This window comes from Brachyhypopomus gauderio, chromosome 12 (assembly GCF_052324685.1).
Source record: "Brachyhypopomus gauderio isolate BG-103 chromosome 12, BGAUD_0.2, whole genome shotgun sequence".
In the NCBI taxonomy this organism is placed as follows: domain Eukaryota; kingdom Metazoa; phylum Chordata; class Actinopteri; order Gymnotiformes; family Hypopomidae; genus Brachyhypopomus; species Brachyhypopomus gauderio.
Genome location: NC_135222.1, coordinates 6,217,565 through 6,238,069, shown reverse-complemented (window position 1 = coordinate 6,238,069; position 20,505 = coordinate 6,217,565). Strand labels below are relative to the sequence as shown.

The window sequence follows — 20,505 nt, the reverse complement described above, 5'->3', positions numbered from 1 at the left end:
TCGACCTGAAATTTAACCTATTGATTGGCAAGAAAGCGAGGCACGTTGCTCAACACATTTAAATAAAAACCTATAGTGAAACATCTGACTTTTAATATGTGCATTATATGTACATACAATTCATTTAGCCGAACATGCAAAATATTTTATACACTTTACATATGATTTGCTAATGTTAAAACATGATTAACAAAGGTCACTTTGGTCAAAATCATCCACAAGGAAAAGAGGGATAATCTGCTTAGATTACTTCAGGAATAGCTTCACACCAAATTTATATTGAACGACGACAGATCTGTTCTCAGTAAGATTTTTATCAGAAAATTCCTAGACATTCTTGGCTTTGCCTCCTCCACATATTAGTTTAGTCAACAAAGAAATGCTCACAGAGAACAGGAGGTAATATTAAGCACACTGTCCTTTATTTCATCAGCTTGTAAATCTGAAGTGTATACTGTAAGAAGAAAAAACAACAACAAAAACAACAACAGGTGCCATCATATGTGTTTCATCACATATATTAAGGAATGTACAAGCTTCCTACTTAATACAATGTGTATTAATGTGTAACCACAGAACACTCGCCTTAGCTACATCATGCAGCTCTTCACGTTTGTCACCTCATTATGAACAAAAAAATGTTAAACACAAATTGTAAACATAAACTGCGATTCACAATACTGTACAGACATTTTAAATCACATGGCAGTAAAAAACAGGGCACACTCTTATTCCAAAACCATGTCCAAACACAAAAGTATTAAGAGTTAACCACATAAACATTTTCAACACTTACAGTGCATGTAGAAGGTGAAACTAGAGCTATGATTGTCTCGAGCTGCAGACAAAGGCGTTGTGACTGCAATATCTACTAAGTGGTTTTCCTCTGCGTGTCTTGACACAGAAACAGCTGTGGACTGGAGAATACACCAAACCACTCAAAAAATCAATCTTAGCATATGAACAGGCATAGTTCAATCATCATTTTCAATTCAAAGGAAGAGAGTTAGATTGGTCTCAGCACAGCTGATCTTTTATACTCTAAATATTTTCACAGATAATGTCTGTTTCATAAGGCCATTCAGGAGAAGGAAAGTGGTTACACTTTCTGAATTACAGAACAATGCTACAATCTACAGTCAAACTGTCCTAAGACGTTTATACAGGAACAAGCAATAAAAATGTTGGATGTTGGACTTCTTAATGCACTGTTGATGTAAACAGGCCTGTTTCAGACAGCAGAGCTTCCAATATTTGAAAGTCAGTTGTGTCTAGGGAGCAGTGGATAATGGTGGATTAGGACACGCGGCATTAGCATTGCCTTGATTCCACTACACAGAGCCAGAGCGTGGGAGTCAAATATGGATAAAGTGCTTGTCAAACCTCAAACATGTTCCACAAGGCTACATCCGATAAAATGGTATTCGTGATTGGAGAAGGGGAGGCCTTGAGACGAGCTGTCTCAGATGAACATGTATTAGATGAACAAGGGACATCGACATTGTAAATAACCATTACTAGCAGAGATTTCCCCAGCATTTCTGACGCCGTTTTCTCTCTGAACAGCCTGCAAATGTGAAGTTCTCCCTGATATTGTAAAAACAAGAAAATATTTGTGCTTTATTTAATTAAGAATGTCAGTTTTTAAAACTTCATAAGGCCTTTATGTGCATCAGCCTGCTGTTCTCAGATTGGAGCAGAAAAAACTTCGTGGATTTCATTTAGATAAAAAATTCATCAGGTTTGGTCATTTTGAGGCATCCCTGATTCTTTCTTTCTTTCTCACACAACAGTTCACACATTTAAACAGACACACACACACACACACACACAGACTCACTCACTCACTCATCCCCAACTTGTGTCTCCAGGTTTGTGAGGAGAACATTCCCGTCTGAGTCTGTGGCCTGAGAACTGCTCTGTCTGTAGTAGGCATTTCCAAGTGATGGAAGTCTCCGGAAGCCCAATGTGTTTCTCTTATATACAAACCACAGCAATCCAGCCAGCACCGCAAAAAACAGTATTGCCACTAAAACAGCAGCTGGGACAATTCCATGGTGAAAACCTGTGAGAGAAACATCACATCATAATAGACATGCACACAAATCTTCACACAGATGCATTTAGTCATAATTTCAGATTTCAGCCATTTTGTAGGTGTGTCTGAAAACATGTCTGCTTTAGCTGACATACAGTGCAGTGCAGTATGTGTACGAACAGTAAGACTGCTGGAGCAGACAGAACACCAGGACAGCATGTAGGATAGAATGCTTACCACTGAGTGCCTTCACTTCCACATCTGCGACCACCTCTGCCATAAAGGAGAGAGAAAAACAACATGGTTTCAACAAGGCTAATTGTCTTGAATAAAAATCACAATTGTTGTGTTCTATAATACCATCTGGACCTGGTACACGGTACCATCTGGCCCTGGCCTGACTGATTAAGTGTTTGCAAGTACAATGAAGCCAATCCTGGAGGTAAGGCCCAATGCTGAGAGGCAAGAGCAATGATACCGTGTGTCCTAGGGAGAGTGCTGCCAGTACACTCAATAGTAAAGTACTGTACAAACATCCTAGCCATAAAGTATTTAAATAATTTTATGTACAAGTAAAAAAATGAAAATGTGGTTTTAATGTAAACATGGTAAATTATTCCCTGCTTCTTCTACATTCTACTGTATGTTCAAATGCTCCAGCCCAGCCTCATGTAAACAGAGTTCAGGGATCTGTGCTGCTTGTTCTGTAAGGAGATGTGGTTCTTAATTAAAGTCTGAAGTTGTTATCATGCCGAAAGACGGGCAGAGGGCACAAAAGCCAAGTGGAATGCAAGACCTACCCATAACTGAATTTAGCCAAATATTCAAAACATTTTAAATACTTTATATATACACTTTACTTAAAAGTTAAAATTTAAATAACAATGAGCACAGATGCTCGCTGAAGGTACATTGGATGTTGGGGTCAGAGGTCAAACGGGCATCTGGGTCACCTGAGTGTGTTTTGCATACAAAGCCCAGTCCATCCCTGCAGTTAGTCAGTAGCCACAAGCCGTCCGACACCCGCGCCGACACGCATGTGTCTGCCTTCATCACATTCATCTCCGGAACCTTCCAGCGCCAGTTGGTGTAGTCCATCGCTGACCCATCCAGCCAGGATAAAGTATCCCCTGCGTGAAGCATATTTGTACTTAACGATTTAACGGAAACACTGATATCCTGTGTCCTGAAGCACTGATCTGCTGTATCGTTTCTTCCTTGATACATCAAAAAATGCACAGCCTTCCGTTCCAGAAGAAAAATTCCATAACTTAAAATTAATCATATACAGATTTATCTGTGGGGCTTTTCTGTGGAAATTTTCAGTTGTTTGCAGATGAAAAACATAGAAGTGAATGTCAGTGACTCTTACTGTCTATGTCATAAAAAATCCCCAGCCAGACAGTCTGAAAGCCATCGTAATAGTTCTTTAGCTGTTGCAGGAAGAAGTGATTCTCCTCCTCATCTCGGATGGTCAGGACATCAGAAGAATTCTCTAGGAAACAGAAAATAATACAGAGCTATAAACAGAATCAAAGAGTTCTCAGTAACCCATAAAAAGGCAATGACATAACCCTGAAGTCAGGCACAGTTAGGAAAGCCCTCCCTCTACAGCCACATCAGATCATTTTTAACACCCATCCACTAGGCCTGCAGCACAGTACCTTTGCTCCTGCAGTGCTGTCTTGCTTCCTCTAGGGGCAGTCTCAAGATAACAGAGTCGAAATTATAGCAGCTCCCCCGAAACCTCAGCCATGTTTCTGGGCACACCACTTCATAGGAGAATACAACCTTCTCTGATGGAAACGAGAACCAGGATATTCAACATTAGCTAATTATAAACTTATAAAACAATGTAAAAAAAAACAGTCCTGTCTCCAAAGAAAGGGAAGAGATGAGAGAAGAGAAGAGAGCCAGACTGACTTCGATGCGATGCATAGCAGAGTGCTCCTGAGAGGGGCATGTCACAGTCAGCCCTCTTCCAGCCTCCTGTTACATCCATATACACACAATCTCCAACCACAAAGCCTTCATCCTCCTCATCATCAGCTGAGTCCCAGTGTGTGAACACAGTATCACTGCCATCAGTCCAACGGTAATTTATGCCATCCTGTGGAAAGAGGGTTTATCCAAATATGTGTATACAAACACACACACACACACACACACACACACACACACACACACACACACACACACACACACATAATACTTGCCTCATTTGGACTGTATGCTACTTACATCCACACTAAAGAGGCCGATCCAGTGGGGGGATGCCAGTCTGTTGACCAGCACAGTGAGGTAGGCCTGCTGGAAAGGGTCTGTGACGCTCACCAGCTGCATGCTTTTCTCCACACAGCTCCTCAGAGCCTCAGACCAGCTCAGGTTACCATGGACGACGTGGTAACTCCGGTTCCTGTACTCAGAATCTAGGTAGGCAAGGTCCCGACTGGAGTGGGAGGGTCGTCTTGCCACATCTGAAACTGACAGAGGGAAAGTGAGAGGGAGACGGGATCTAGCTGCTCTAGTGACTGTTATGCACTAATCATATGAATAAAGAGTGCAGACAGACACACTGTACAGATGATGTATGCGCTACGAGCATGTTGGCTGACCACACCTTGTGGTTTTTGACAGACGAAGCCATATCGGGCCTGAGTGCACGTGTCATCATACCACATCCCTGTAAAGTGAAAGTTGTGATTGTTGGACAGAACGGTGCATAATGGTTCATCTCCTACACTTGCAGTGTTCATCCACTCTTCCTGTAGACAGAAAGACAGACACACACACACACACATACACACACACATCAGAGCCCAAGATCTTCGGAGATCAGACACACAGACAAATACCAAATAAGGACATGTCCACATACAGTGCCTGAGTTCTTGGGCTCTACAGGAGACCAGTTGGTGTAGGTGACTGGTTTCCCGCTAACCCATTTTGTGGCATCTGTATCCCGCAGGCCAATCCAAACACCCGGGGAGAGGCCATGTAGCAGCATGGTGATGTAAGCTTCAACCAAAGACACAGGAGACAGTCATGACACATCACGGACTCCAGCCGAACCCGCGGGACACAAGCTCGCAGGGCGACGCCCTCCCCACCTTGCTCAATCTCATTCTCGATGCTGACCAGTGTTCCTTGGGAGCTGGCACAGATGGACTGAGCTTCTGCCCAGGTTTTCCCCTCCTCCTGCCGCACTGGGAGGTGCAACAGCAGACACTAGCCAATCAGACGAGAGAGTAACATGAGCAACACCGTTAATGCCACCCCAGCAGTGTGGTCATCGGACGACAGCATTTGGATTCTGGGATATTATGGAACTGTCCAGGCCACATGAAGGTATCAAATGCATGAAATGTAAATGCACCTTGTGTCCGAAGTAGTACCAGTTTTCCGGGCAGGCACCGATGAAGTGAGGCTCCTGTATCACTTCCACCATGGACACAGTCCTGCGTTTACATGCGTACGAGCGAAGGTCTGCACAGCTGGCCGTCGACCAGTCGCCTGCAGACATAGCGAGGCCGTTTGGAGGCATGGGCAAATGTGTGAGAACACACACATTCTGAACACACACGTTCTGAACACACACGTTCTGATACTGTGCCGCTCACCAGACAGAGAGGACATATATACACATTTATGTCCTTGTGCTTTAAGAGGCCTTCCATTTTTCCAGCTCTCGTAGTCTAGAGCTGTTCCATCACTCCAGCTATACGACACACACACACACACACACACACACACACACACGTGCACATGCAAACACATACATAATACAAATTAGCTCCAAAAGTGTTGTCAATCACTCACAATGGCAACAACAAACACCTTCCTCCTTAAACCTGATTTGGGTTGCAAAAGTACCTGTAGCCATAGTGCCCAATGCCTGCAGAGAGACCAATCCACCATTCACTAGAGGCATGAGACACCTGGACAAGAGTGAGTGAGAGGGAGGGAGAGTGAGTGGGAGTGAGGGGGAGTGAATGAGAGTGAGGGAGAGTGAATGAGAAAACAATGAAGGAAAGACTCAAGTTCTCTTTCGCAGCTCTCACTGCAAAAGTGCACTTTACTGATGCTTTCTTGAACAACCATTGAGGCTTCACACCCCCTAAAGCTGTGTGAGTGGGCATGTGTGTATGTGGTTTATTGACTCTTAGACACCATTCAAAGAACTCTTAGTTCTATTCAGAGGCAGTGGGGCAGATTACTAAGATCTATTTAGAGACAGTGGGGTAGATTACTGAGGTCTATTCGGGGGAAGTGGGGTAGATTACTAAGATATATTTAGAGGCAGTGGGGTAGATTACTGAGGTCTATTTGGGGGAAGTGGGGTAGATTACTGAGATCTATTTGGAGACAGTGAGGTAGATTACTGTGGTCAATTCAGAGGCAGTGAGGTAGATTACTGAGATCTATTCGGAGGCAGTGGGGTAAGATTACTGAGGTCTATTCTAAGGCAGTGGGGTAGATAACTGAAGTCTATTTGGAGACAGTGGGGTAGATTACAGAGGTCTATTTAGAGGCAGTGGGGCAGATTACTGAGGTCTATTCTAAGGCAGTGGGGTAGATAACTGAGGTCTATTCAGAGGCAGTGGGGTAGATTACTGAGATCTATTTGGAGGCAGTGGGGCAGATTACTGAGGTCCCCTGGGTGTTCAGAACTTTGCATGAGGAAATTTGGACATTTGTGCATTTGTGTGCTGTGCATGTGTAACTGAAATACATCTGGCACCATATGTGTGTGTTTGGGCATGTACCCACCTTCATCATTCGCTCCTTGATGAAGTCTTCCTCCTCTTTGGAGTGTAAGCTTAGCAGGTTGGCTCCAATAATTTTGCAGGCAAACAACACAGACTTCCAGGGGAACGGCTGGCTGGCCAGGAAGTACTCAGCTCCGCGATAGAACACCCATGGCTCGCTCTCTACCCGGACCAATAGGACAACAGCTTAACTCATCATCACTACCTTCACCCTCATCATCATCATTAAAAGTGAACATAATATAAGGTCACTTACGATTATTGTACCAATACGGCTTTGTTAACTCCACCCCTGAAAAAAACAGGAATTAATTACAAATTCTGAAAGTTTAGCAATATAGACTGATTTACATGTCTGTCCAGAGGTGCTTTGCAAAGGCAGTGGTTATGCGCCCCTCCCACGTCCACACCAACCTCTGGGGACCTTGCATATCCATTCGTGTTTGGCGTGGCAGGACCGGGCTGTGAGGGTGTTGGTTATATGGCTGTAAGCTGCACACTCATGCATGCTCAGTTCCTCATTCTTATCCTCTATGAATGATGTCGCCACCTGCAGGACGAGCGTGAGAAACAGGAGAGGAGCATTCATCAGGGCACAGGGTCCCCTCTGGTCACCGCGGCAACCCAAACTACTGGGCAACAGACAGCAGTAATAACACACGTGCAAAAAAAAAAAAATGGGAAGGAACTTATTGGGAAGGAACTTATTCCAGAAACTGCATTAGAAATGCAGAAAAAAGGGGGGTTGCTTTAATTGTACAAATTACAAACAGAAAATGGCAACTTTATATGATCCATCCATCCATCCATCCATCCATCCATCTCTCTCTCTCTCTCTCTCTCTCTCTCTCTCTCTCTCTCTCTCTCTCTCTCTCTCTCTCTCTCTCTCTCTCTCTCTCTCTCTCTCTCTCTCTCTCTCTCTCTCTCTCTCTCTCTCTCTCTCTCTCTCTTCACCGGTGTGCCGTCTGACCAAGCCCAGGCTCCTGCAGATTTTGGGTCTGTCCTACTCAAGCCAACCCAGAACCAGCGGACCGCTGTACTGGAGGAGCAGAGCGGGGAGAGAAAGAGAGACAGACAAGAGAGACAGACAAGGGCAGAGTAAGCAGCTGTGTGCACACAGGCCTGCAGTGGTTTAAAAGCCTGCAGCTTCTGAAAGGCAGAAGCCTGCTGACAAAATATGAAGAGACGTTAGAAGATCCAGTTTCAACAAGCGGTTGTCTTCACTGATGACTCATCATTGCACGTGACTAAAGCAGGTGCACATGGAAAGGCACGATTGTTTGCGCCAACCTGTCGAACATCTTCGTGAGGAGCTGTTTGATGAAGGCTTGCTCCTCATAATGATGGAAGCTGGCCAGGTCAGCACCAAGAGCGCGGCAGAAGAACTCAGCCTCAGACCATGAGCGGCTCATTAAGATCTTCTCACTGTGGAACACCTGAAACACAAAAACACTCCAGCCATCCCTGAGCTAAACCAAAAAAACAGCAACATAAGTCCCAAAGCCACACCCTGATCCACTAACCTCACCTAACCAGCCTCTCAACTAGTCCAAACCTGCCGTCTCTGCATGTATTGAAACCATATGTTCTCATTTGGCATCTTGGCATCTTTAACGGTGTGAACAGAGGTAGGCACCGTTCCAGTTACTTACCTTGTAGCAGTGTGTCAGGTCAGGGCGACTCTCCCAGCCTGCTTTGCAGGGTTCATCTGTGTCGATGTGGGGCACAGGCATCAGGTCCATGTCGAAACTGCTCGCGTTTCGCTCACACACTGCCAGGGCCTTGTGGGAATTGCAGTTCTTCACCTCCCAGTGGCCCAGAGGCCAGCGACCCACCATGACTACACAGCCTCCCCCGCTCACTGTGCAGAAAGGTATTTTTGTGGTTTCAGGTTTGCTGCAGGCGCCTAACTAAGCTACAGGTTCAGTCTGACGTTATTGAATGTTTATTTTCATCAGTTAGTAATGCTGTGTAATTAGGGCAACAGTCTTAACACCTAGGGTTAGTGCTGAAAAGTAGCAGAATTCTGTTATCACCAGTGTTGCGAATAACGCCGTTAAAAATAACGGCATCATTTTGTCAGTAACGGGATAATATAATTAATTACTTTTCCTGTCGTTACGTTACTGGTAATTAAAAGCGATGCGTTACTATATATTGATATACTAACAGTAAAGGGAGCGGACCGCTGCCCAGGCTAGTGAGGAGTAACAGATCTCTATAGGTCACAGTTATCTGTGCAACACCTGTTTAACTTAACAAGTCAGTATGGTAGCCAATATGGTAGCCAAGCGTTATGGTAGCCAATCAGAGCCAGTTTTTTAAAGGATTTTATCCTGCACTGGTCTGTTGATGTGCAGTACATATCAAAAGTTAAACACCTTTCTGATCTACTCATTTCAACTGACTGTGAAAACTGCTTTTTCAAAAAAAAATCCTTATTCATTGGCATATAACTGTAATGCAAATAGTTACTTTCCCGTTACTTTTTTAAACAAATATTGAGTAACTATAACTAATTACTTTTTTAAAGTAACATTCCCAACACTGGTTATCACACACACACACACACACAAAATCACACGTGATGAAAAAAAGCCACGTCGGAAAGGATGTTGCAAGTAAACTAGGAACACATTTAACAGGCCTGCAGGTGGCGCCATTGCTGTTCGCTCACCAGGTTGGTGGTGGTTCCAGTTGCTGTAGGTGAGGGGCGCCGTGGAACCGTTCTGTGTCAGCCAGCGGTACTCTCCAGTTCGGTTCTGATCTTGGAGGGCGATCCAGTACAATTGAGAAGTAGAGCCGTTGTTGGCATCGATCAGACTGTTCAGAAAAGCCTGTTCAAACCTGCGGGAAGGGATAGTATAGCTGATTTTGTGTAACAAGAGCCCTTACATTGGAGTCTAACATAAAGGACGTTTGCAGATGCAGTGGACAGTATGCAGTGTACCTGTCGTTGACAGTGACTAGAGGTGCTTTGCAGTAATAACCCTTTGCCGCATCTTCAAACGTCTGCTCCTGCTCAGCAATCATATAGCAAGACTGTCCCTTCCTCTTCCACCCCTTCAGTTACACACACACACACACACACACACACACACACACACACACACACACACACACACACACACACACACACACACACACACACACACACACACTATAGTTGGTTGTTGGGTGTGTTCTGCAGTATGCTTTGTGTAGTATGGGTCTGCCTCAGGGGTGAGCGAGAGACAGACAGTGATATATGACCTCATGCTGTCGGTCTGTCTCCCTGACTGCTTGTCTGCCTTCTTGCCTGTCTATCTGTCTCTGTTTTAACAACTGCACTCCATTTGCCTGTAATTTCGCTGACCCTCATCTCAGGCCCACAGAGCACACACACAGAGAAACGTGCTCACACACACATACATGTACACACACACACACACACACACACACACACACACACACACACACACACACACACACACACACACACACACACACACACACACACACACACTGCTGTGGAGCATGCTGTGTGGTAACCTGAACCTGCCTGTGGCCATCTGCCACAATTCACTGACAAATTCTACCTCTTCACAGATGAATACTTTAAAAGGAGAGTGTGTTATCTCCGAGTATAGAAACCAAAAATGTCAACAGGGCATTTGCATGTAAACAGAGCAACTGTCTTCATGTGAGCTAGATTTTGTGTATATGTGTGTTTCTGTGTGGGTGAGTATGTATTTGTGTGTGTCTATGGGTGTGTTTAGTTGTGTGCTTTTGTGTGCATGTGTGTATGTGTGAGCATGTATGTGTGTGTGTCACAGGGTGTGTTCCTGTGTCTGTCTGTATCTAGGGGTCTCTGTCCTCAATGACACTTGTATTGTTCTCTCACTCTCTGTCCAAATAAGTCAGAAGGCTAGTTTAGTGAAAGCTGGGGCTAACACAGGTCAGCTCCTTGACCACAACGCTGTTCTGTGGTCTGGCCCACTATGGCATTGCTTCCCTGCAACCCAGACATGACCCCCAAAGGCACGTGGGCCCCACACAGCTGAGTGAATGTGAGTAGCCACTCTCCATGACAGAAAGAAGGCATTCAGAAATGACCGTGTACTCATGGCAGCTGGACCTGAGCTTGTGGCTTCTGTGACTTCCACAGCTCTGGAACTGTGTGATAAAAGCCCAATCCGTTAAGAGATTACATATCTGAACAGATTTGGCCATTATCACCTCTGGGTTATGGTGCAATATGTGATAAAACAGGTTTAAGATGTTTCCGTAACGTGAGATTAATACTGTTTGGGTTTAATTTACTTTGTTGTGTGTTTGATGTTTAATGTGGCTTTTTTACTTTTCATTCTGGCATATAAGTGAATGTGAATAGTTTATAAATTAATAGTATAAGAAAAAATGTAATTGTTCTTTAACTATCTGATACTTCTGTGAATGTAAGCAGTCTTTATCTGGTATATAAATGAATGTAAGCAGTCTTTATCTGGTATATAAATGAATGTGAGCAGTCTTTATCTGACATTTTCGTGAATGTGAGTAGTATTTAACTGGTAATTCTGTGAATGTGAGCAGTCTTAATCTGGTATTTCCGTGAATGTGAGCAGTCTTAATCTTTATCTGGTATATAAATGAATGTGAGCAGTCTTTATCTGATATTTTCGTGAATGTGAGCAGTATTTATCTGGTAATCCTGTGAATGTGAGCAGTCTTTATCTGGTATTTCCGTGAATGTGAGCAGTCTTTATCTTTATTTGGTACATGTGTGAATGTGAGCAGACTTTATCTTTATTTGGTACATGAGTGAATGTGAGCAGTCTTAATCTTTATCTGGTATATAAATGAATGTGAGCAGTCTTTATCTGATATTTTCGTGAATGTGAGCAGTATTTATCTGGTAATCCTGTGAATGTGAGCAGTCTTTATCTGGTATTTCCATGAATGTGAGCAGTCTTTATCTTTATTTGGTACATGAGTGAATGTGAGCAGTCTTTATCTTTATCTGGTACATGAGTGAATGTGAGCAGTCTTTATCTTTATCTGGTACATGAGTGAATGTGAGCAGTCTTTATCTTTATCTGGTACATGAGTGAATGTGAGCAGTCTTGTTTGACCTCTGGGCAGCCTATGTCCTGCTCTCCAGTTGGGTGTAGAAGTACGAGACCTGATGTCCGACACACTGCTGGATGCATCTTCTCACACTCCTCAAACTGCCAGTTCCCATTCTGCATATTGCCACACACACAAAAACACCATATTCTATATTCAGACATTCCAGCGTATCAAACTATCAATGACTGTAATGATGTCTGCCAAATCCAACATGTTTTTAGCTAATTCGACCTTTGTCAGCTAATCTCACCTTCCTGTTTGCAGTGACACACATGCGGCTGTCTCCGTGACGACGAGTGGGCTCCTCCCAGTACCAGGATGTAAAGTGAACAGGTGAGCCATCTGACCACTGAACGGCTGGAAACTCAGGCTCCATATACAAACCAATCCACAGCTTTGGGTCAGAACCTGAAGATGAAAACACACATGCAGCTGAAAGAAAGTAATAGTTTCAGCCCATAAAACTGTAATAAATATTTCAAAGCTGATGCATTCACATTTGTTAATAATTAATTGACAAAAATCAATAATATATTTCATATGAAATATACATTTTGTATCAAGACTCCCATAACACTGTCAGAAGTCAATAGGAGGAAGTAAGAAAACCGGTTAACCGTTAAAAAACCACAGCAGCCGTTCCAGCTCGGCCAGGTAGCGAACGCTGGTCAACTCTGCACTGAGAGACTTGCAGGTGCTGGAAGAGTTCTCCCAGCTCGCTTTCTCCTTCAGATACCGGTAGCAGAAGCCATTATGGTTAAGCCAACCTTCTGGACACACAGTGTCTTTGTACTGCCAGTTATCTTGAAAAGTGAGACAGACAGAAGAATTAGGAGAAGGAGTTGAAAGGGAGAGATGTATAGTGAGTATAATGGATTATATTTTTTTTTACTCGGTAGTGTGAATTTGTTTGTGTGGGTGTGAAAGGTCAGGCCCCAGGTGGGCCACAGCTGTTAAGCCTTTAAGCAAAATTCACACCCATCTATTCATACCATCTACTCTCTCAGCCAATCAGATTCTGAACTGGTGACCATGGAAACAGGATGTTATCTAACTGTTTTGGATTTACTGTAAAATAAATCAGAGCTCAGGTATTTTGCTAATCAGTCTTATGACGGTTTCCATGAACAACGGCAGCATCACTGCAACAGCTTTCAGACATAGCAATAAGAGTAACATTTGGTGGATCAGATCAAAATTTTATAATCTGATTAATGTACAGTTAGATTCACAGAGGACAAAAGTAGACTTCTAGCAGTATGATGGATGGATGGATGGATGGATGGATGGATGGATTGCTTTAAACAGACTGGAGTGTGAGGGGGGGCCTGCTACCGAAGGGCTCGGCCTTCCTGCTGATGTTCGGGCTCTTCTTGCAGATGTAAGGCACGGCAGACTCGCAGGCCAGACTGCGCCACTGTCCCGACCCCAAGGTGGCATCGAACACCCCGCACACCTGCCCTTGCTGTACCGCCGTTGATGCGATTTCTGGCCACAAAACAGCAGAGTGCAGGCATGAGGGTACACGCAACCATCCAGGAAACACAGGTGCAGCACTGTGGAGCCCACTCGCTCTCCCTACAGGGTGCTGAGGATTATGTCTCCTCTCCCTGTGGAACAGGAGCTATGCTTGACAACAGTGGGCATCTGCCGGGAAATGGGTTAGCACTTACTCTCTGACAGGGAAGAGTCATTTTAGACTAGACAACAGGTCTGATTTAAAAAGGCCACATTAAACGAAGAACTCTACATATTTATGTATTTTAGGCAAACCTACAATATATATCTATATGTATGTATATCTGGAATTTCAAGGAAAGGACAGTACAATCTCCTCTAACCTGAGGTATACTGAACCAAACTCAGAGGAGATCCATCTGACCACTGCCACCCCCCTGCCTCAGCCAGGTGGTTTAGTCCAATCCACACCACCACACCCATGTCTGCAAGGCTTTCTGTGGAGACACATCGTCAATACATAAACGCAGACTGGCACACCCAGGAAAATGTCCGGAGGGCATGCAGGAATACACACCCCTGATGTAGGTGTGCTCTGCAACATGTGTGATGGAGAGCAGGTCACCTCCCTGTGACTGGCAGGAGGTGAGGGCTTGGGTCCAGGTGAGGAGAGAGTTTAGGTTGAACTGATAGCAGGCATTCAGGGCAGCGTTGCTCTCCCAGAACGAGTCACAACCAGACACTGAAAACACAAAGCACCGCTGGTCATGTTCAGCAAAATAATGACCGTGACTCAACTCACGATAAAAATGTGATTCATAACTAATTTCTCGTGCCACACTTTTCCAATTTGGATGAATCATAAATAAAGAATGTTTTAAAGGAGTGAATTACACACAAAACAAATAGATAAATACATCCTTTAAATAAAAATATCAATAAAACAAAATCAGCCAATAGGACAGGAGTGTGCTAATAAGGGAAGGCAGGAAATGTGTGGACCTGCCATCGGACAGAAGCCCCATTTCTGGTCCTGGTCGTAGTGGCTGGTCGTGGAACACCAGAGATGCTGGTCCTCACGGCCTTCTGATGTACACTGCCAGTACCACCGCGAGTTGTAGAGGAAAGGCATAGCGCACGGCATGCCATGGGCGTTCCCCAGGAGAACGTGAATTTCTGTCATCACACACACACACACACACACACACACACACACACACACACACACACACACACACACACACACACACACACACACACACACACACACACACATCTCAGACATCTACAGCATGGTGCTGCAAATAGATGCCAGTAAATCAAACAAGCTCTCAAATGAATTGCTCAAGAGACAAAATTTGTCTTATTCAAATCTCATCCAATCAGCAAGTGCTCTGACATGAAGAGTTCTCACTCACACAGAGGGACAAAGCCTCATCAAGTCTTTTGGAAATGTCAAATATTGGCTAATGCATTTTATCCACCACTAAACATGACGATATGTGGCAATATACAATGCATTATGATGTTTTGCCTGTATAATACAGAGAGCTCTGAAGAACGGTGTGTATTAAGTTTGTCCCAGAATATATGATTCTGGACGTATTCTACTGCACACGACGGCTACAAAAACTTAACCAAGTCCTAGTTGCACCTGTGTGCTGGCATGCATGACTCAACGACCCTTCAAGCCATTCATCACTGGTCAGATTCTATTCTGATTGGATATTATTGGGATGGCACATCAGTATTGGTGGCAGGTGGGCGTGGCATGATGGACGCTGTGATTCCAGCCCAGCACTGCTGCTGAGCTTCTCACACAAGGCAGTGAAACTGATGAGATGGGAATACCAAACAAGCCGGGTTTAATATAGCACCTTTCATAAACTGTGGTCACTCAAAGTGCTTTACAAATGAGAAAATACAAAAAATTGAATGAAAATAAAATACACTGCCAAGAAGGTTTGCTGTGTCTGTCAGCGTAGTGTCCAGAGGCTGGAGGCGCTACCAGGAGACAGGCCAGTACACCAGGAGACGTGGAGAAGGCCGTAGGAGAGCAACAACCCAGCAGCAGGACCGCTACCTCCGCCTTTGTGCAAGAAGGAACAGGAGGAGTACTGCCAGAGCCCTGCAAAATGACCTCCAGCAGGCCACAAATGTGCATGTGTCTGCACAAACGGTTAGAAACCGACTCCATGAGGATGGTATGAGGGCCCGGCGTCCACAGATGGGGGTTCTGCTCACAGTCCAACACCGTGCAGGACGCTTGGCATTTGCCAGAGAACACCAGGATTGGCAAATTCGCCACTGGCGCCTTGTGCTCTTCACAGATGAAAGCAGGATCACACTGAGCACGTGACAGACATGACAGAGTCTGGAGACGCCGTGGAGAGTGATCTGCTGCCTGCAACATCCTTCAGCATGACCGGTTTGGCAGTGGGTCAGTAATGGTGTGGGGTGGCATTTCTTTGGAGGGCCGCACAGCCCTCCATGTGCTCACCAGAGGTAGCCTGACTGCCATTAGGTACCGAGATGAGATCCTCAGACCCCTTGTGAGACCATATGCTGGTGCAGTTGGCCCTGGGTTCTTCCTAATGCAGGACAATGCTAGACCTCATGTGGCTGGAGTGTGTCAGCAGTTCCTGCAAGTTGAAGGCATTGAAGCTATGGACTGGCCCACCCGTTCCCCAGACCTGAATCCGATTGAGCACATCTGGGACATCATGTCTCGCTCCATCCACCAACGTCACGTTGCACCACAGACTGTCCAGGAGTTGGCGGATGCTTTAGTCCAGGTCTGGGAGGAGATCCCTCAGGAGACCATCCGCCACCTCATCAGGAGCATGCCCAGGCGTTGTAGGGAGGTCATACAGGCACGTGGAGGCCACACACAATACTGAGCCTCATTTTGACTTGTTTTTAATGACATTACATCAAAGTTGGATCAGCCTGTAGTGTTTTTCCACTTTAATTCTGTGTGTGGCTCCAAATCCAGGCCTCCATTGGTTAATACATTTGATTTCCATTGATGATTTTTGTGTGATTTTGTTGTCAGCACATTCAACTTTGTACAGAACAAAGTATTCAATGAGAATATTTCATTCATTCAGATCTAGGATGTGTTATTTGAGTGTTCCCTTTATTTTTTGAGCAGTGTATAAAAATAGAATATGGTGATGTTCTAGAAAGCCTGTTGCAAAATAAAGACAAAAAATGTAAACAATAGAAAACTAATTTGAAGGATTACAGTATTATTGCTATAGCAGAGAACATTCATCCCCCAATCCTTGAGAGATCCCTATGAAGATGACAATCTTCTATCAATCCCTGAGAGGATATTCTAGTCTTCTCTCATTGCCTGAGAGGATTACCCAGCCACAAGCAGTGCTGTGGTTATAAGTTTACCACTGATTATAGCTTAGAAGAAGGATCACGCAAATTTGGGTATGGTAACCAAGGAAAAATGCCTCTGACTATACACCTAAATACAGCTGAGAGGATTAAAGCTCCATTCTCGTTCTCATTCTGCCTCAGTCTCAGATACTGGTCTGCACTCTACTACTACGTACTACAGTTACATTTGCATCACCACACAGCAGTCCTTGACTTGCCTTCATAGGGATAAGCACAGGGTCCTTCTCCAGCTCCCCCGAAGATCCTCCACTGGTGCGAGTCGGTCCGTTTTACCACCACCTTAGAACCCACAACCGCTAACTTGTTGTGGAGCGGTCCGTACAGTATGTTGCCCCTACAACGCCACCACATGGCGTGGAGGGAAACGTTGCACTCGAAGACGCCCACCTCAGGCAGGGACAGGGTAGGGGCTTTGATGCCCAGGCATCGGCTGGTGCCCAGGTTGAAGAGGCGATGCCGTGACACCCACTTCCACAGCATGGCTGAGGTCGGGCGATCACAGCTGGCCATGGAGAGGCCAGAGGAGTCGGCATTGAGACAGGTCTGCAGCGACACGCTCTCCAGAAGGAACACACCTTTACCTGAGACAGACACAAACAGCACACACAGTTACTCACAACTCAATGAGACCCATGCAAAGCTTCTAAATCACACACAGTGCTGTTGTAAAAGCTTTAAAAATGGCTTTTTGTACTGTACATTTGTCCTGTCTCTTTATGGAATAGTTGAACTGATTTGTGACAAATGCATTTATAAAAACAGCAACAAAAAATATGCGCCAGCAGTGATCGTGAGGTTCCAGCACGTCCCACGTCCCACTTTACTCTCACTGTCTCTGTGGTTAGTTTAAATCTATAGTGTTTCTGAAGAACAATTCAGCAGTCATATTATTCATATTCTACAGCAGCAGTCCACCTCCCACAATCCCCAAATAATTAACAAAAATGATTTGTTATAGCACCTTCTCCAGTATACAGTATACGTTAAAGTGAATATTCCTGTCAGGATTTATGAGAACTTTCTCTGTTATACTGATGCAAAGTTGAAACAACAGTGGATATTCTGTATAAAAATCACTTTTTGTCATATGTCCTGTCTGTAGTACATGAGACAGATTACCTGAAAAAATCAAGCTCTTCTGGCTCCACCTAGTCCTAATGCCTAATGCCATTTGCGAGATTCAAAATCAAAACAGCCAATCAGAGCCATGAGTGTCTCGCGGAACGTCAATCAGTCCTTGTGCAGGCTCATGTTCTTACACTATCTGTTTTTGCTGGCCAGCATTGTTGACATTTCACAACTTCAACAGCAGCCTCTTCTGAGGAGAAGGGCTTCGTAGGCGGGGCAAGTCCCTTCTCATCTCAACCTACCGACTGCAGCCTTAAAACCATGAATACGTTGTGAAATAGCTAAATCAAACTTGTTGAGTACATTTGGGCAAAATCTAAGGACTAGTTCAAAAGGTATGGGCCAAAATGTTTAATGCTGTGCTGTAGCGCCACCTTCAGGTGAGTGAGGGTGCCTGTATTTGAGTGTGGACCTCACATACACTGCACCTTTTCTTCATGTTTTGTGTGCCAGGGACTGCATTATTTGTTTTTGTGGATTCGTTTTTTTTTATCTTAATAAACAAGCTGTGCAATTACAATAGTTAAATTGTAAAAAATAAACAATGGTTTTCCAGAAGACATTGTAGCAAGGTATGCGACAAGGTCAACCTAAAGAAAAACTATCTAAAACCTCAGCTACACTTCTAGTGTCCTCATGAACCCGGCAGGCCTGAGAGTGAGCTAGCATTAGCCACACCAGCAGTGGGGAAAACCTTTTGTTGAGAGTATTCAGTGTCCATTTGCCACAAAGCCCATGTCAGACGATGAGAGCAAGCGTTACTGGGAGCCATTGAAATGCAGTGAGGTATCACACAGGCGTGATAATACTCAGCGCAGATAGAAAGACTAGCGCAGATAGTTCACATTTCACTTCAGCAGAAAGGAGCCTAATATTTCAGGGTTCTCAGAGCTGGCACAGGGCGGGGGTCTTTTGTGGATGAGGACATGAAAGAGAAACCGAATACAAGATCTGGTGGCAAACACACACACACAGACATGCCACTTCAAAGAGGAGCCTATACATAAACACCAGGCAGGAGACAAGACCCTGCCGGACTGGACAGCAGTGCTGTCTGGGAGGATCTATGTCCCCAAGGAGAGCCAGGCACTGTCTCTGCACTAAATGACATTCTTAACCATGTAGGAATTCAAATGAGGCCAACCAGAGACTCATCTACACAAGTTGGCTTCAAACTCTATTAAAGAGTGTTCTCAGAGAACTCCAGGCTGTGATTTGAGGTCCTGGGTATCTTTGTAAACAGCTGACTCATCTAAAGTGAAATCATGCGCGTTGCTGGAAATGCGTAAGCATTGTGGAACATGCCCAGATCTTCTGTGGCATTGTGTGTGTGTGTGTGTGTGTGTGTGTGGGTGTGTGTGTGCGCGCGTGCGCGCAAGATTCCCTATATCATTTTGCCTGTTTACCATTTTTGCCCCCCCCCCACCTCTCCCCAGAAGTTAAAGTGAATACCAGGTGAAAGAACGAGTTATTGGTCAGCACGCCCGAAATAGTCTTTCACATGCCATCATCTAATCTAGTCATCTGGTCAGATATACAAAGGGGAAATTATATAGCTTTAAGCTTTAAGTCCTAAATGTTTCGAAAGGAATTACATTTTTAAAAGAGCTTTTACATGAGGTAGGTTCGATACCAATGTAAACCTTCAGTCAAATAAATATCGACCATGTGCGTATCATGTGATCAGTTGTGTCACCACCTGGCCTACGGACCATCTGACGCGCTTCTTTGATGGATCAACATAGTTGCGTAAACACAGGTCACTCCGCTCGCCCTCACACGAGCTTCAGCTTTGATAAGGTTTCCTCCTCAGAAGTAGCACACATTTGTTTGTATATAAGGCGAATAACCCAGGAAACACCGCAATAATCACAATTTGCCTATTGCACATGAGCACGAATAGGCTATCGACTGGATGTGCTAATGTATTCTGCAGACCTCAGCAAACGCATAAAGTATAGGCAGTATAGAAGTATAGTATAGTATAGTATACAGTATAGCAGACACTAAAGTCCTCGAGGACAACGACTGCGTGGACACTTGAAGAAATATAAAGACACCGGCGGCTACCGTCGTTAGACCGCATTTGTGCTTTTGTGCGGAAACAAACTTACTGTATAACTCGGAAAGTTGATCTCTCTCCAGAACGTCATACTCCACGGAAGTATTCAGAAGTATTGCGAAGAAGAAGATTGCTCCCTTTGGAAGTGTATGAAAACGATACGCTCGCATTTCCACGGCTCTTTGAAAAGTTGAACAAGTTCGCGGGAACAGGACGAGCGCATTCCGGGCTCGGCAGTACCGACTTCGGTCTGGGTTTCTCCGGGCTCAGACGTACAGACTTCAGTCTGGGTTATTTCGCAGATTCTGGGACTCCCTACGTCACTCTACGGGGCAGCAAATTACAAAAAAAATATTTGTTGACTGTAACGAAACGGTTCGGGCGGGTTCCGCTATATGATGAGATATTGCTACAAAATCCTATGTATAAATACGTTTTTTTCCTCAATCCCATGTAAAATCCCAAATTTTACTAAATTAAACCCTATAGATTCAAACCAGCATGAAGAATTCATAAAGAAATTCATA

The 20,505-nt window shown here is 44.5% G+C and overlaps 1 protein-coding gene across 2 annotated transcripts; it reads right to left on the bottom strand.

Annotated features, from left to right (window-relative positions):
- Positions 1-400: 400 nt before the first annotated feature.
- pla2r1 (phospholipase A2 receptor 1) lies at positions 401-20,296 on the bottom strand. Of its 2 annotated transcripts, none has more exons than XM_077024636.1 (30): positions 20,031-20,296; positions 16,986-17,369; positions 14,377-14,550; positions 13,952-14,116; positions 13,758-13,871; positions 13,252-13,404; positions 12,534-12,719; positions 12,167-12,324; positions 11,919-12,029; positions 9,758-9,870; positions 9,485-9,654; positions 8,460-8,668; positions 8,098-8,243; positions 7,762-7,846; positions 7,222-7,357; positions 7,064-7,099; positions 6,809-6,969; positions 5,912-5,976; positions 5,659-5,756; positions 5,415-5,551; positions 5,149-5,266; positions 4,917-5,056; positions 4,659-4,803; positions 4,280-4,521; positions 3,962-4,148; positions 3,703-3,834; positions 3,411-3,533; positions 2,992-3,168; positions 2,276-2,311; positions 401-2,065 (listed from the first exon to the last, which is right to left on the bottom strand). In XM_077024636.1, the coding sequence occupies exons 1-30, from the start codon at positions 20,146-20,148 to the stop codon at positions 1,845-1,847; spliced, it is 4,440 nt and encodes a 1,479-aa protein (XP_076880751.1). In that variant the 5' UTR covers positions 20,149-20,296; the 3' UTR covers positions 401-1,844. The 2 variants fall into 2 exon arrangements, with proteins under 2 accessions (XP_076880751.1, XP_076880752.1); XM_077024637.1 differs by having other exon boundaries at positions 4,280-4,515.
- Between the last annotated feature and the right edge of the window lie 209 nt (positions 20,297-20,505).

Coding starts and splice junctions, on each gene's coding strand:
- pla2r1 (XM_077024636.1), bottom strand. CDS start 20,148: ATGCGAGCGTATCGTTTTCATACACTTCCAAAGGGAGCAATCTTCTTC. Junction 13,405..13,757: donor TTTGGTTCAGTATACCTCAG/GTTAGAGGAGAT, acceptor TTTTGTGGCCAG/AAATCGCATCAACGGCGGTA. Junction 9,871..11,918: donor AGGACATAGGCTGCCCAGAG/GTCAAACAAGAC, acceptor GTGTAACTGAAG/GGGTGGAAGAGGAAGGGACA.